Source organism: Periplaneta americana, chromosome 1, assembly GCF_040183065.1.
Source record: "Periplaneta americana isolate PAMFEO1 chromosome 1, P.americana_PAMFEO1_priV1, whole genome shotgun sequence".
Taxonomy (NCBI): Eukaryota; Metazoa; Arthropoda; class Insecta; order Blattodea; family Blattidae; genus Periplaneta; species Periplaneta americana.
Window position 1 is genome coordinate 45,472,428 of NC_091117.1, and position 17,236 is coordinate 45,489,663.

Sequence of the window (17,236 nt, forward strand, 5' to 3'; positions counted from 1 at the left end):
TGTTTTGCTTATACAGGTAAAAAAATTAGATCACTTGAAAATGTTCTATTTTTTTTTACTACTTATAAAATATTTATCTAGTGCAATGAAATTACTACATAATTATATACACTACGTTGTAAAACGTACATTTTAATAATTTATTTATGTATTAATTTATTGTTTCCTCAACACGATTGATTAGTAATTAACAAATCTGCCTTATATTCCGGATGTCCGGGGTTCGATGCAAGGGATCGGTTATCCTTATCTGGGTTTTTCGTGGTTTTTCATGTCTTTCTAGGCAAGTACTGGGATAGTACTTATCTATTACAAGAATCCACAAATCACATCCCTCTCAAACTTAAAATCCTTCACTATATAATTTTGTAGGTCTATGCCATGTTCTCATCCACATTTTCCAATGTTACACACACGCTTAAAGGACAAAACTAAAATTATTTCAATCATATACTGGGTGTTCATTTCAAAGTGAGTCATGACGTCACTGTTGTGAATCAACGATTTGAAGCGAGTTTCAGCTTTTATGTCAGAGAAGTTTTCTATTAATCAAGGCGTTCAATCTGAACTTGGGAACGTGTACGGTATAACTTGAACGTCGTAGCAACAGATGGCGGTCTGTACTGTCTGTCTCTTTCGAACTGCGTTTTGTGCGGCCAAGTCATACGCAGGGTATTTGTTATCATCGGTTGCGTAGAGCAACATTCCACAATACAAATCCATGTTGACCGTCGAAGTTAATGTCAACAAATACGTAAGAAATCGTCTTAACCCTTTCCCCATATCCCGACAGTAAGAAAAAAAAATCATCTCAGTACATGTTTCCAAACAGTTCACATTCCTGCCACTACCGGCGTAACCGTACATAGGCTATCAGTAAGAACTCTTCAGAATGAACGCCGTACTTGCTGTGCAACTTCTCTAACACATAGGTAATACACCTCTGCGGAAGTGTAGGAAGATTGAATTCTCTAGGCTCATCGACTAGCCATATGACGGCATACAGCGAGCCATGACACACTTTGAACTGAACACCCAGTATTATTATAATATAGTGATCTCTTAAATTGACTGAGAACATTGGGAATTAGATCATTCGCTTTCCCAATGAAATGTTTCATATAAAACAATTTTTATCCCGAAACGAGCAAATTTGTATTAATATTTTTTGTTTGAAATATCTTAAAGAATAACCTCCGGAAATTAATGATATTACTTATGTTTTACTTTGTATATTCAGCCATTTAATGCAATAATTTATTGTTATAAATAAATTAACATTTTTAATTACTTTTGCCACCAACGTCACACGTTTCAAGAATTTGATGTTGCATCCTTTTTCCGACCTGGTGATAGGTGGAGATGGACGAAATATAAAGTTGCCCCAAGGAATAATTAAAATAGTGAAGGGGTTTAAATATTTGGGGTCGGTTTTGCATGAAACTGGAAATTGTAAAGCGGATATAGATTATAGGATAATGCAGGGTAGAGGAGCAATAAAGATGTTGAATGGAGTGCTATGGAGCAGGACAATAACAATGCAAACAAAAAAGAGAATTCTTGAGGTTATAGTGGAAAGTATATTGACATATGGGGCTGAAGGTTGGAGTCTATCGGAAGGCCAAAAAAGTAAGATACAGGCTGTTGAAATGGACGGCATAAGGAGAGGTGCTAGAATATCCAGGCTGGAAAAGAGAAGAAACGAGGATGTTAGAAGGATAATGAACATGGAAGAATCGGTGATTGCAAGAATTGAGAGTAGACAACTTCAGTGGTATGGTCATGTAAGGAGGATGGATGAAGGGAGATGGCCAACCGTGCTACTTCAGTGGTCTCCAGCTGGTAGAAAGAAACGAGGAAGGCCTAGAAATTCATGGAGGGCTGGAATATTGAGAATGATGAATGATAAGGGACTAAATGAGCAGGATTGGAATGACAGACGCAGATGGAAAATGGGAATAAAGGGTAACCACTGAAAAGTGGAGAGGCCCTAAAAAGTAAGTAATCCTTTTTCCGAGTATGGTATTATACAGCAATTTGTTGAATATTTCTCCTGAAGGAACATTTACGACAGTCACTGATTGATAATGCATCCTATTTTAGATAGTTGCGTTCAAATCGCCGACTAAAAATTTTGCAACCTTTTATTTATGCAAAATAAGTTTCTCGCCTACAATTGCCATCAAAACAAAATAAATATCCTTGAAATTGAAAATGATACCACTGGGCATCGAAATTTAGTTCAGATTTCAGAAAAATTAAGGGCTTCTTTAACAAGATCGAGGCATTATTTTGATACAAAACTCGTCTAAGTTCCACGAAAAAAGGTTTAGTTTCAACATTACATCAGCTCCATATTTCAATCAGTTTGAGAAAACCGATACCAGTAATAGAAGAAGAAGGGGAATTTGTCTGTCTGTATGTGCTGTGACAATGGTTGAACTGCCGGGGCAGAGAACACAGCATAAATTCGCTTGTTTGATGCTCACTTACACATTCACATCTGACACTGATATATTTCGCTGAATGGCTGAATTCGAAAGTACAGTACTGTGCGAAAACTCGCTGAATTCCCAGAAAAGAGAAACAGACGTATTTCTCATATTAATTATTTCATTACTTTAGCCTCGGTACTGAAACTTTTCTTTATTGTTATGTTAAACGTTGTTATGAATATGTCTCTAAATACAAAATAAATGTATGTTCATATGACGTCATTTGTTTTATTTTGTAAATCATCTCTCGATCCTCTCAGCTCTTTACACGACTCCCCAGCGGGTCGCGACCTCCAGTTTGGAAACCACAACTGCAAAATAATATTTCGCTATTGTCATTTTCAATATTAGTCAAGTTATTGTATAGATAAACCATATTATAACACACAACAATACATATACATATAATAATATTGCAGTTAAAATAGGAACTGAATGTCCTTTTATTTGCATCATTAATATGAACAATGAAAACATGTGTGTTTGTTTTTAATTTACAGATAATTGGCTAGAAGGTGCTAAGTTGTAGCGCAGACTTGGCCAATTTCGTGATATTAAAGTTTTGGTGCAAAAATAAGGTTCAGATTTTTAAAAAAGTAGTATTTTTAATGTATGTACATTTTTAGGTTACAGCAAGTTACATGTCAGCATTTTTACCTCAAAAAAATTATAGAATATTTACAAACAAGCAATACAAATAAATAAAAAAATGGGTACTCTAGAATGGTTGGTATAATTTCGTGATACTGTAAGGGTATTTTCGTGTTAGTCCTTAAATTAAAAATATTTACCCATATTAAGTAAAATTTTAAATTCCTTAGTCAGATTCATATCTACAACCCAAACAGTTGACGTTCTTTCGGTATTTTAAAAGGCCTTGACACATTTCATGAAACCGCTGATCACAATTGACTCATCTTTCACCATGTTTGGCTTCCTCGAAATTTCCTCAGAAAGATCCGCTCAAATCGTTAGGTTTATCATTAAGGTTTTCTTTAAGCACAGACCTTCTTTGTTAGGCTCCTGAAGATGATGCTGTTACGTTGTCTACGTCTTGTAGAGGTTGAAAATGTCATTCTCACTGACTGCTACTTTGATCCCTTCTGGTGGTTCTTGTCGAACTTGCCAAGAAAAGACGAGCTTTCTCTGCGAAGTTTTTATTTTTTTAAGGGGAGAGGATGGTATTGTTTAAAACTTTTTTCCTATTTGGTGTAAAATATTAATTTTTTTGTATGTAGAGCGTTGCTTACGAGATTATACAAGCTGGCGCATAGCACGATCGAGAGTAGGTCTCTGAGAGTCATGACAATTTCTGCCGCTAGGTTCGCCTCGCTGCACTAAGAAATAATGAATAGTTCCATTACTAAGCATTGTGTATCGTGAAAATAATTTGATTAATTGTGAATTATTGATCGAGTACGAAAATTATAAATATGCCAAGCATATTACAGTCCTATTTGAGATTTATTGATGACTTGTTAAATATCAGTATGCAGATTTTGAGCGTCATTTAATGGAATTTACAATTTTGATTCCCGAAAGTCTAACTTTGTTGAATTAAAATTTTGCTTCTAAACTACATTGTTCATATGGTTCATTTACTTTGGCAAGTTGATTGTTTTCAGTTCCGTGTTTTTCCTTCAGATTTCGTTCCCTCTAATTTGTTATAATTGCTGAAAGTGAACTACCAGTTTCTGCTACTTTCAGACATTATTATTATTATTATTATTATTATTATTATTATTATTATTATCATCATCATCATCATCATCATCAAAATCAAATTAATATAGTTCTTAGCTTGTCTTGCCTTACGGCAATTAATAGCGTAATTCCAGGAAAAGAGTATGATTTACCATTATCATTTATAGTGGCGAAATATTCCACGACAATGGTTAATTATTATTACTGCTGAATATTGACACATATACGATTTGCATTATTTAGGATACAACATACGCAGCAATGCGATTTTAATGTTGAGAATGCAGAGTTTAGTGTAACATACTCCCCTCATCCTTCAAGCCAAATCAAATATTATTACGACATTACGAGTAATAAAAAATAAATAAATAAATAATAATTACTAAAATTATTCGTTGTCATAAAGTACAATTATCACTGCATGGTGTACCGAAAATTTTACTTTATGTTTTCATTAAATTGACATGTCATGAGTGACGACAGAAAACAGCTCAGGGGAGCGAGATTCAGACATTGCTAAAAATGAAATGGGGATTAGGGATAGCAGATGCGCATGTGCCTATGATCGGCAAGTTCTAAAAAAATATTGTCCCTGAGATTCCTGAGATATTTGTTTATGTTTTGGGAAATGGCCAAATTCGAAAACCATTTCTAATCACATATATTGCAATCTAACTTCCTAATTAATTTAATTCTAACTCCTGATTTAAAAACTGTTTACACACACTAAAGGTCCCGCGCCGTGGCGTCGTGGTCTGAGGCATCCTGCCTAGGACTCGCGTTACGGAATGCGTACTGGTTCGAGTCCTCATGGGTGAAGAAATTTTCTCATGAAATTTCGGCCAGTGCCAACCCAGCCTCGTGATGCACTTGGGGAGCTACGATAGGTAGTGAAATCCGGTTGCGAATGCCAGCTATAACGGCTGGGAGGATCATCGTGCTAACCACACGATACCACCATTCTGGTTGGATGATCGTCCACCTCTGCTTCGTCATGTGGGCGTGAGGCCAGCAGCCGCCTGGTCGGTCTAGGCCCTCCACGGACTGTAGCGCCACGGATTATTATTATTATTATTACACACACTAAAATATCATAGCATTTGCTATTACTACCCACTACTGGATTAATCTTGCACAGGATAGGGACCGATGGTGGCGGGCTTATGTGAGGGCGGCAATGAACCTGCGGGTTCCTTAAAAGCCATTTGTATGTATCAGGTTAATCAGCAGGCCTATTAGATATTTATTTCACCGCTGCAAGTTGTGTAAGAAAAATCGCACATTTGTACTAATCATGTATTGTGACTGCTGTTTGCTTTAGTAAAAATCATAACACTTCAACGTCAATATATATTTTTAAAAAGAAAGGGATAAGTTAGGCCTACTTACAAATGATTAAATCATGGAGTCAGGGAAATGGAAGATAATACAGTATCTTAATTCATTGGAATAATACTTACTTACTTACTTACAAATGGCTTTTAAGGAACCCGAAGGTTCATTGCCGCCCTCACATAAGCCCGCCAGCGGTCCCTATCCTGTGCAAGATTAATCCAGTCTCTATCATCATACCCCACCTCCCTCAAATCCATTTTAATATTATCCTCCCATCTACGTCTCGGCCTCCCTAAAGGTCTTTTTCCCTCCGGTCTCCCAACTAACACTCTATATACATTTCTGGATTCGCCCATACGTGCTACATGCCCTGCCCATCTCAAACGTCTGGATTTCAAGTTCCTAATTATGTCAGGTGAAGAATACAATGCGTGCAGTTCTGTGTTGTGTAACTTTCTCCATTCTCCTGTAACTTCATCTACCTCATTCAGTTTTTCCTTCAAGTAACCTCTCTTTTTATTCCTAAGTGTACGACTTGCTTCCCGTCTTTCATTGAAATAATTATCTCTATTCTCCTCAACTGGATCCTGTAAGAATTTCAATTTTGCCTGTTTCCTTCTTTCTACTACCATGCAACAATCTTCATCAAACCACGGTTTCTTTTTCTTAGTTTCATAATAACCTATGCTCTGCTCAGCTGCAATTTTGATACTATCTCTGATATTTTCCCACACGCTATTAACATCTAATTCTTTCTCAACTTCGTCGGAACTTTCTAAAGTGGCAAACCTATTCGAAATTTCGACCTGATAATTTTGCTTAGCTTCCTCGTCCTTTAATTTCAAAATATTGAATTTAGTAATATTAACTTGTTGCTCTACTCGCTTGGCTACTGATAATCTTTCTCTTAATTCTCCAATCACCAAATAATGGTCAGAATTACAGTCTGCACCTCTGAAAGTTCGAATATCTACTATACTAGTATGTCTCCGTTTTTCATTGGAATAATATTAATAATAATAATAATAATAATAATAATAATAATAATAATAATAATAATAATAAATGAATATTTGAAAAGGGTAGACAACAGTGTTTATGTAAAATATATTAATTTTTTTTTTCATTATTTCCGAAAAGGTACGGTGTATGAATTGAACAACAGAAAGGTAGTACCTTAGTTTATAATATGTAATATCTTTTAATATCAAGACTGACAGCCTTTTATTGTAATATAATTGAGTCGTAGAAGTTTGGAAATTACGCCTATTGTCCATAAATATTGTACGAAGCATTTAATAAGCAATGGTGAGTCCTTTAAATGCCCCAAATGTCAATGTCATTTAAGTGTTCTGCTATGAATATTTAGTCTAGAACAGCGCTCCGAGCGGCGGAATTGGTATTACGAGGGAACCACTTCAGACTCGTATTTCAAGCGCTATGCGCCAGCTTGTATATTCTCGTAAGCAACGATGTAGAGAGCTCATAGCTGTGGCAACTTAACCAAAAAAAGAATATTTTGAAAAAAAAAATTATTTGAGGGCCCAAATTTGAAATATATATATATATATATATATATATATATATATATATATTGTATATACCCAATGCAGGATTGTACTAAAACCGATATATCTAAACCGTTTTTAAAGATAGATTCAAACCGTTTTTTGCAATGTATTTGCAAACGCATGTTCTACAAACTGCCTGTAACAGAATTTTGATATTCGTCCCTACGTTTGTAAAATAAACAATTAAAATTTAATAACAACTTTCTGATTTCCTTTCTTGCAAACAAATGGACGTATTTTTTAAATTAAATCAATTAACAAAATTCTGTTACAGAGAAAAGTTTCCTATTAGTCTAAAGAATGTGTGTTCTAAATTTCATTCATGTAACTTTAATAGTTCAGAAATTATATCCATTTTTATCTGGCAATGTAGCAAAAAAATGAAGTTCCTAAAAACCGATAAAAGCGGGCGTGTGATTTAGAAATCCATAGCGCAGGAAGTTTAAAAATGGCGACTCAACATCCGATAAGGGCACAAATAAACACAAAATGTTATGCAATGCATTCCACACATATCAAAGGGTGTTGTAAAGAAAATTTTTTTTTTTTTTTTGAAAATTTAATTTACAGGAAACAACAATAAAAGTGGGCGAGTGATTTAAAAATCCATAACGCAGGAAGTTTAAAAATGGCGACTCAACATCCGATAAGGGCACAAATACCCACCAAATGTTATGATATGCATTCCACACATATCACAGAGTATTTTAAATATTTTTTTTTTTGGAAATTTACTCTTTTTTCACCAAAAAATACCATTCTTTTCATATTTGATTATCTGCATCTGCAACATTCTCGAGATGCACAATGTATCAGGGATACTATAAACAGACACACAAATGTTTTACATTGCATGCATTTCTTATTTCTTCCACTATAGAGTGTTGTTTCAGCATAGGAAAAATTAAAGAGAAAAATGGCCTCGTGGAATGAGATAAACGCTAACAAAATAACCTCCCAAGATAAGGCTATGTTACATAATCAGTGCATTTCTAGGCATATATATTTTACCAAGAAGTATACAATGTTAGTACTTACCATTGAAAACAATTTGGTTACAAAACACAGCAAAGAAACTCTCCTTTTAACAAAGGAAATCGCATGATGTATTCACTCACAAATTCAAATCTATAGATCTCTCAACTCTTCAAGCAATTCCCAATCCGCTCACGACACTGCAAGATCGCAGAGAACAAAATCTATGTTATAGTACATCTTCTACCCTTTATACCATACCATCAATGTTAGATTTGTCGCTGGTACAATTTTCTGGTGAATTTAAGAACAAATATCACGAAATTAGCCATGTTTGCCTGACATTTTATTGCACACAGGCTTTTGGTTCGTTCCGTATTCTACTTGAGAAATCAGAGCGCATTATAGGAGAAATTCGTGTTTATTGTGGCATCAGAAAGTTGAGTTATGCGTCAAAGTGAGCAAATTTGATTTTTACACTTAATGAACATGAAACGTTTGTCGAGCATGAAACTTCTTTCTACAATGTTTAAATGAATAATGAACACTATTCCAAATTCTTGTATGTATCGTAAATATTTTCTTTTTACAACCCCTCAAGAGGTTTAAAATCTCCACATTTTGGGAATCCTGCCGGTACAGGCGGGTATTGCTGAGGATCTCCTACTTGTAGAATGAAAGCCATGCCCACCACATGATGGTCCAGGTAATGGCAGTGGAATAGCCAGAATCCTGAAACACAAACAAGTTGATTCGTGGACTGTTGAGTGTTACAGTAGTGCTGAGATGTATCCTTCTTTTGTTAAAAAAGATTAAGAACTTTAGAATTTTTATCAACAGTAATCTCATTAGAGGTTTTGATTTATCTAGAGAAAATCAAAACTCGAGTGGGATTTAATTGACTATTACACAATTAGAAGAAAGTATATAAAGATTAGAAGTAACGATTTGCTCCAATACAATAAAATATTAATTGACTTACGAAAATACAAAACTGTCTTCAAATTTGTACCATCTTAACATTATACATATTACGCTAGTAGATGGCAGTAGTGTTTTATGATAATGTTTTCTTGTTATCAATTATTCAGTTGTGCCAACTATGGAATCTTCATTGAACTCTGTGGACGGTTACTGGTCAAGAAGGCTTGTTGATTCAGTTTCATTTTTATTAAAGCATTTGCATTCCTCTTCATTTATCCCGATCCCAGTAATCAACGTCACTTGACAGATGATTTTCTATAAATTTTAGTATTAAACAATCTCTGATACGTGACTATTCATGATATCATATAGCAAAAGCTATGACATAACCTAAATATTATGAAAAAGTGTTAGAAAAGTTTTAATTAGGGATGATGAAATAAACAAGAAACGTTTTAGTTAACGGTGATGAAATAAAAAATAAACATGAATAATTTTAAAAGAAACAATTATTGAAAGTACAATTTTCAAATTTGAATGTTTTAGTGATTGGTGGTTCAGTTGATGTTATATTGGACGTGTGCGTAAAAGAAGTGAACTCGTTGATGTACATGGTGTATCCCTCAATTTATTCAGGATTTCCGAATGGTTTCTTCATTTATTTGTAAATAGGGTTTCAGGGAAGATGCATAGCTATGACCAGTGATCTTTATTAATTCTTGTTCTTGAATGCCAATGCGAGTCATATTTGAAAGTGCTGTGCATCGACTGGAGTGGTTTGTAATTTTCTGTTTTTTGACGTCCAGACCAGTGCAGTTTGAAATGTTGGCAAACAAAGAAACAAATGCTAGGGTAGTGATAAAAATAAACAAATGCTAGGGACGCGATAAAATTAGACAAATGCTAGGGACGCGATAAAATTGTGCGATAACCATCCATGATTGGTTGAAAGACGTCCTTTCGTACCGTTTTATTGGTCGAAAGTAGTGTGACGTAGTAAAAGTGTAATAGTCAGAAATAAATATCATGCAGCCATTATTCTGAACGCAGTAACCGAGATTCGAAATATATAGGGTAAAGGTTGGTAATACTGTGATACCAGTTTTCTGCAGCATCTTCTCCACAAACATTCCCTCAATACGTTGAGGCAAAAAAAAAACCGATCTTCCTCTCGCTTAGTAAAATTGTAATAAATTCTCAGAAATAACTATCACAATATTATTCATATCACAATATTACCAACTTTACCCTACAGAAAGTACATCTACTAAAACGGATAGCTTTTTTTTTACAAACACTGTTAATCTGAACACAAGAAAAGTATAATTAAACAACACACGGTTACAAAGTAAATAAAATTTTACACAGACAGTATTTTTCTTATGAGGAAAAAGAAGAAATTAAAAACCGAAAAATAATTACAGAAGAAAAATTCTGTCCACAACGAGTGTTACCTTTGACATAATAAAATAAAATTTGGACATCTGAGAACGGTTGAGTAAATTAAATTATTATCTTCAGCCAGTGTTCCTATTCATAGGAATAATTTGAAATATGGACAAGTTTTGGATATTTTGGTAGTTCTTTTTGAGAATTTATTGCAATTGTACTGAGCGAGAGAAGAACCAGTTTTGTACAGCAACTTCTCCACAAACATTCCCTTAATACGTTGGCGCAAAAACGCAAAAAAACCGATCTCCCTTTCACTCAGTAAAATTGAGGACCGTTTTTGCAAAACTTGCTAACTGAAAGAAACTAAATTTTACAGGAGAGACAAAAAACTGAATGAAGACTTAATAGGTTATAGGAGCAACCATTACACTTTGAAACACTATAATGAAGAGAAATAATTCAACTTTACTATGGTAATTTTAACATCATGTAGAGGACTGCTTTATGTTAACGAATCCACCAAAATCTCAATTTTGCAAATTTTCAGTTAGCAAGTTTTGCAAAAACGGTCCTCAATTGTAATAAATTCTCAAATTAACTTTCACAATATTACTCATATCACAATATTACCAACTTTTACCCTACAGATCATACATCTACTCAAACGATAGCTTCTTTTACGAACAGTATTAATCTGAACAAAGGAAAAGTATAACTAAACAACACGCTGTTATAAAATAAATAACATTTTTCACAGAGAGCATTTTTCTTATGAAGAAAAGGAAGAAATTAAACACCGACAAATAATTACAGAATGAAAACTCTGTCCACAACCAGTGTTATTTTTGACATAGTAAAATAAAATTTCAACATCTGAGCACGGTTGAGTAAATTAAATTATTTTTTTTGAGTCATTGTTTCTGTTCATAGGAAAAAAATTGAAATATCGACAAATGTTTGAAAAAACATAAATTTCCCAGCCACGTTATTTTTAATACAGGAAGAGAGAAATTAAGTTCCAGCACTAGTTTACACAATCTAAAACATTCTATACATTTACTACTATACTTAACAGAAGAAAGGACAAATGAATTCTCAGTACGTATTTTATAAAAAAGAGACTTGTTTTACAAACTGTTGATCATATTTTATGAATTATATATCAGTACATGGTTACAAAAACTAAAATGCTTTTTATAGCACTTAATTTTAATAGACGTAAAATAAAATATCAACTTAAAACAATTTCAAAACGAACTTTGTCATAACCCATGATAACTTTAACAAAACAAAGAGAAAATAAATATGTAAAAATGGGAGCAAAACAAAATCCATTTCACATGCACCGATAACCTTACAAGCAAACATTCTGATGGGGAAGATAAAAAAGTTAATTTTTTTTCTTCCACCATGTTAATAATGTCAAAATATGGGTTCGGGCGCGGGCTCGATTCCCGCTTGAGCTGATTACCCAGTTGGGTTTTCTTCCGAGGTTTTCCCGAGTTTAAGGCAAATGTCAGGTAATCTTTGGCGAATCCTCGGCCTCATCTTGCCAAATATCATCTCGCTATCACCAATCTCATCGACGCTAAATAATCTCGTAGTTGATATAGCGTCGTAAAAAATAAAACTCCTTTATCCAAACACCATCGAATTATTTGTTTATTTTCCAGTGTTTGACATATTTTAGATTTAACCTCTATATTTTAGGCATATCTTATTATCCGTCAGTATTCTTAGAAATGCATAATTACTCCCTTATGATAATAGTTACACTGAATTTCAGAGCTGATGCCGAGAACTGACACATTCATTTCTTAAGTTCAGTGTGTTGTCAGATTTTGAGGTATAAAAGGTGCTTGTCTTTCATTCTTACTTGGATTATGAACTAACGTACAGAGTGTCCCAAAAGTCTCGCACCTTAGGCTGGATTGCAATATTCGTTCAATACAATGGCCACGAATGTCAAAACACATTGTACGCGTTCACCCATGTCTCGCAGAACGCGGATCACAAACTCTGATCAAAATTCATGGGATTGAGAAGAAATTTTATCACTCTGATGCTGTTTGTTTCTAATTTTCACACTGTATATTTTGCTTTTACGTAGCCCAACACATCAAAATGCATTGGGTTCAATTCCGGGGATCGGGGAACCAATTCCAAATGTGGACTTCTGCCATTGAATTGAAGGAAGTTCGCATTCACCCATTGACGTACTGCCTATGGTGCGGGATTTTTGGGTCATTCTGTACCTAGAACCGAATATTTCATTGACGGAAGAGCTATAGGTCTGTCAAAGTTTCTGCCAAAGATTCGAATATCCATTTCTTAATTTTTGAGAATTCATGAGAATTCGGATGTAATCTCTAATTATATTTTACTTTACCTGGATTATCAGCCAATATTCTTAGAACTGCATATCCGCTTGATGGAACAGCTATAGTGTCTTTCAAAGCTGGTGCTGAGGATTCCTGAAGTTTATTGGATTTCAGGAGAATGGCAATGTTGTCAGCGTTCATTTCTGTGTCCTCCAAGTAGCCCATCGCCATCACATTGAAGGCGTATCCGTGCAGATGAAAAGGATGGTTCATGCCCGCTCTAGAAGCTGAAACAAAATATTGAGTCCATCATAACTTCAAACTCTGTTTTTCTAAGTTATGCTAGGTGAGATGGAGCTTATTTTTACCTAGACACCAGAGGAGTGTTTCCCAAATTTCGACACTTCGCGTACCACTATATCCCCGATACCATCTCTGATAGTCTACGAAATGTAATATTTTCAAACACGTTTGAAGAGCTGTTTTGAAGAGATAATGTTATAGAAGTATTATGAAATTCAAGAATTCGTAGCCTCTAAACATATTAATTGTATAGGAAGTACTTATATTTGCAAAATATTGATTTCGATATGACAGCGTAAGGAAGAAATTTGTCTTCAATTATTGAGGATCAGAAGTCGTAAACCCTATTTGTTAATTATTCGTGACTTTGAGCGCGATGATATTACTCGTATTACAAGGCTTTGAATCTGACAGCGTAAGTGAGGAAGAATTTGTTATATTATTAGTGAGGGTCAGTAGATGTAAACCCTATTTGTTATGTATTGCGACTTTGACCGCGATGATATTATTACAAGGCTTTGAATCTGACAGCGTAAGTGAGGAAGAATTTTTTATATTATTAGTGAGGGTCAGTAGATGTAAACCCTATTTGTTATGTATTACGACTTTGAGCGCGATGATATTATTACAAGGCTTTGAATCTGATAGCGTAAGTGAGGAAGAATTTTTTATATTATTAGTGAGGGTCAGTAGATGTAAACCCTATTTGTTATGTATTACGACTTTGAGCGCGATGATATTATTACAAGGCTTTGAATCTGACAGCGTAAGTGAGGAAGAATTTTTTATATTATTAGTGAGGGTCAGTAGATGTAAACCCTATTTGTTATGTATTACGACTTTGAGCGCGATGATATTATTACAAGGCTTTGAATCTGACAGCGTAAGTGAGGAAGAATTTTTTATATTATTATTGAGGGTCAGTAGATGTAAACCCTATTTGTTAAGTATTACGACTTTGAGCGCGATGATATTATTACAAGGCTTTGAATCTGACAGCGTAAGTGAGGAAGAATTTTTTATATTATTATTGAGGGTCAGTAGATCTAAACCCTATTTGTTATGTATTACGACTTTGAGCGCGATGATATTATTACAAGGCTTTGAATCTGACAGCGTAAGTAAGGAAGATTTTTTTTATTAAGGCTTTGAATCTGATAGCGTAGGTAAGGAAGAAATTTGTTTATTATTATTGAGGGTCAGTAGATGTAAACCCTGTTTGTTATGTATTACGACTTTGAGTGCGATGATATTACGAGTATTACAAGGCTTTGAATCTGGCAGCGTAAGTAAGGAAGATTTTTTTTATTAAGGCTTTGAATCTGATAGCGTAAGTAAGGAAGAAATTTGTTTATTATTATTGAGGGTCAGTAGATGTAAACCCTGTTTGTTATGTATTATGACTTTGAGCGCTATGATATTACGAGTATTACAAGGCTTTGAATCTGGCAGCGTAAGTAAGGAAGATTTTTTTTATTAAGGCTTTGAATCTGATAGCGTAAGTAAGAAAGAAATTTGTTTATTATTATTGAGGGTCAGTAGATGTAAACCCTGTTTGTTATGTATTACGACTTTGAGCGCTATGATATTATTACAAGGCTTTGAATCTGACAGCGTAAGTAAGGAAGATTTTTTTTTATTAATAAGGCTTTGTATCTGATAGCGTAAGGAAGGAAGACATTTTTTTATTATTATTATTGAGGGTCAGTAGCCTAATTATAAACCCTGTTTGTTATGTATTGCGACTTTGAGTGCGATGATAGTTATTATTACAAGGCTTTGAATCTGATAGAGTAAGTAAGGAAGAAATTATTTCTTGTAATCATAGAGGATCAGTAGTTGTAAACCCTATTTGTTATAATTCGTGACTTTGAGCGCGACGATATTATTACAAGACTTTGAATCTGACAGCGTAAGGAACAATTTTTTTTATTGAGGACCAGTAGATGTAAACCCTATTTGTTAATGTATTCATGATTTTGAGCGCGAGGACATTATTACAAGACTTTAAATCTAACACCGTAAGTAAGGAAAATTTTTTTTTCATTATTGAGGACCAGTAGTTGTAAACCCTATTTGTTAATGTATTCGTGACTTTGAGCGTGAGGATATTAATACAAGGCTTTGAATCTGACAGCGTAAGTAAGGAAGAAATTATTATTATTATTATTATTATTGTTATTATTATTTTTTTTAATTATTGAGGATCAGTTGTTGTAAACACTATTTTTATGTATTCGTGAATTTGAGCGAGAGAATATTATTACAAGGCTTTGAATCTGACAGCGTATGTAAGAAAGATTTATTTTTAATTATTGAGGATCATTAGTTGTAAACCCTATTTGTTATGTATTCGTGACTTTGAGCGCAAGGATATTATTACAAGACTTTGTATCTGAACTAAAATAAATATCATTTTCGACGACTAGTAAATTTAAATTTGTAACTCTTTTGGAAAGCATTTAAAGTCAATAGAAAAATATGAAAACTGACTAAACTGTTATTTTTGTTTATACTAATGCTTAGCATTTAGCGATATCCCCATTAGCTTCCCTGCAATCCAATATTTTTTCTATTAATATCGTGCATGACTATTGCTGTGTCTCTGTTGAGATTGTCCAAACCCATTATTTGTACTTTATTTGAATTAAAAGAATATAGTCGGCCTAGATGGCGCATTATGTAGAGTGCTGGCCTTCTGTATCCGAGGTTGCGGCATTTAAGTGTGCTCAAATGTCACAGGCTCGTGTCAGTGGATTCACTTGTTTATAAAATAACTCCTGCAGAACAAGATTTCGGCACACCGGGAACTTTGATATAACCACGAAAGTTTCGAGCGTCGTTGAATTAACAATATAAAAAACGAATACAATTTGTTGTGTTGTAAATTCCTATCCTGTGATGGAGAGAATATTATAATCATCATCATCTTCATGGAAAAGTTCTGATCCGATGAAGTCATCTGTCCATTTTATACGTAGGCGTCCTACGTCCCGGTGTTCAGAAGTTCTATAGTCTTTAATTTGTGTTGTTATTCTATTTGGGTTCATCATTTGTATATGTGCGTACCAGTTTTGTTTTCTTTCTATTATTTTTTCTCCCATGTTAAATATTTCGAGTTCTTCTCTAATTGCTTCCCTACGTTTTTCATCTCTTACTGTATATCCGGCTCTTCTTAAAAATTTCATTTCGGCTGTTTCTATTTTTCGCTTTCCACTTCTATTAGTTTCTATTCTTCGTTTTCCACTTCCTTTCAAGGCCCAATTCTCACACCCATACACCGGAACAGCCATCACATTGTAAAGCCCAATCGCAAACTCGTGGCACCAACCTGCGCGAGCTTCATTCTGAGACTTCGGATTGAGGGGTTCTGTATGTGCGACCGTTTCCAAGCGACTACTTACTCGTAATTATACGATCCTACTGTTTAAACACCCATCCAGCGAAACTCTTGGGCGAGTCCATGTAAGTGGATACCAATATTCGTCCTTCGGGCGGGTCTCACAAATTTGCGATCGGGCTCTATCTTTTCTGGTTTTGTTTTCTAATATTCGTTAAATCGTTTCACACATTTGTAGAAATTTATATGGGGTAGTTTGTTTTGTAGATGTCCATACAACCTTAAATTATGGATATTATCCTTCAATAAATAGGCTGGCGGACTTATGTTTTGATATTAAAGAAAAGAAAATTAATTTTTAAAATTGTTATTCAATTAATTTTAGAAATAATATTGTGACTCAAAGTTAAATTAACAATATACAGTTACATGTATCATTGCTGTGTCATTATGCATGCTACACTTTTAAGTATAAAATTAATTAATATACTTACAAATTAGTAATAAACAATTCCGTACAAATAAAAACTACGTCTTTATAGTCACTAGCTATGGGGGAATTAGCTTGGAAATTGACCATTACATAAAAATGCAAACACCTCTCCTCGTTTTCCCCCTATTCTTATATTTTCCTTCTTGTGCTTGTATTACCCTTGTTGTCCGATTTTTTTTTTCATTTATTCTCATTGTATTCCCCTTGCTTTCTCCTTCTTGTCCCTATCTATCTCTTGTTCTCATTTTATTGTCATTTTAATCCTTGTCTTTTCCCTTGTTCTCCTTGGATTCATATTGTTTAGATGTGGAACTACGTCTTTCTCCTAACTACACATGGACTAACTTGGGAATTAAATTCATCCACTCACATTGTTCTCCTTC

At 34.2% G+C, this 17,236-nt stretch overlaps 1 protein-coding gene across 1 annotated transcript in view; it reads right to left on the bottom strand.

Annotated features, from left to right (window-relative positions):
• Window positions 1-7,646: 7,646 nt before the first annotated feature.
• LOC138695025 (uncharacterized) overlaps window positions 7,647-17,236 on the bottom strand; it is a 57,531-nt gene continuing 47,941 nt past the window's right edge. Inside the window, exons 11-12 of the mRNA XM_069819340.1 lie at window positions 12,786-13,004; window positions 7,647-8,812 (exon numbers count right to left, since the gene is read on the bottom strand). Of these exons, the coding sequence (XP_069675441.1) occupies window positions 8,667-8,812; window positions 12,786-13,004 (365 nt within the window). The 3' untranslated portion in view covers window positions 7,647-8,666. The remainder of the gene's footprint in view (window positions 8,813-12,785; window positions 13,005-17,236) is intronic.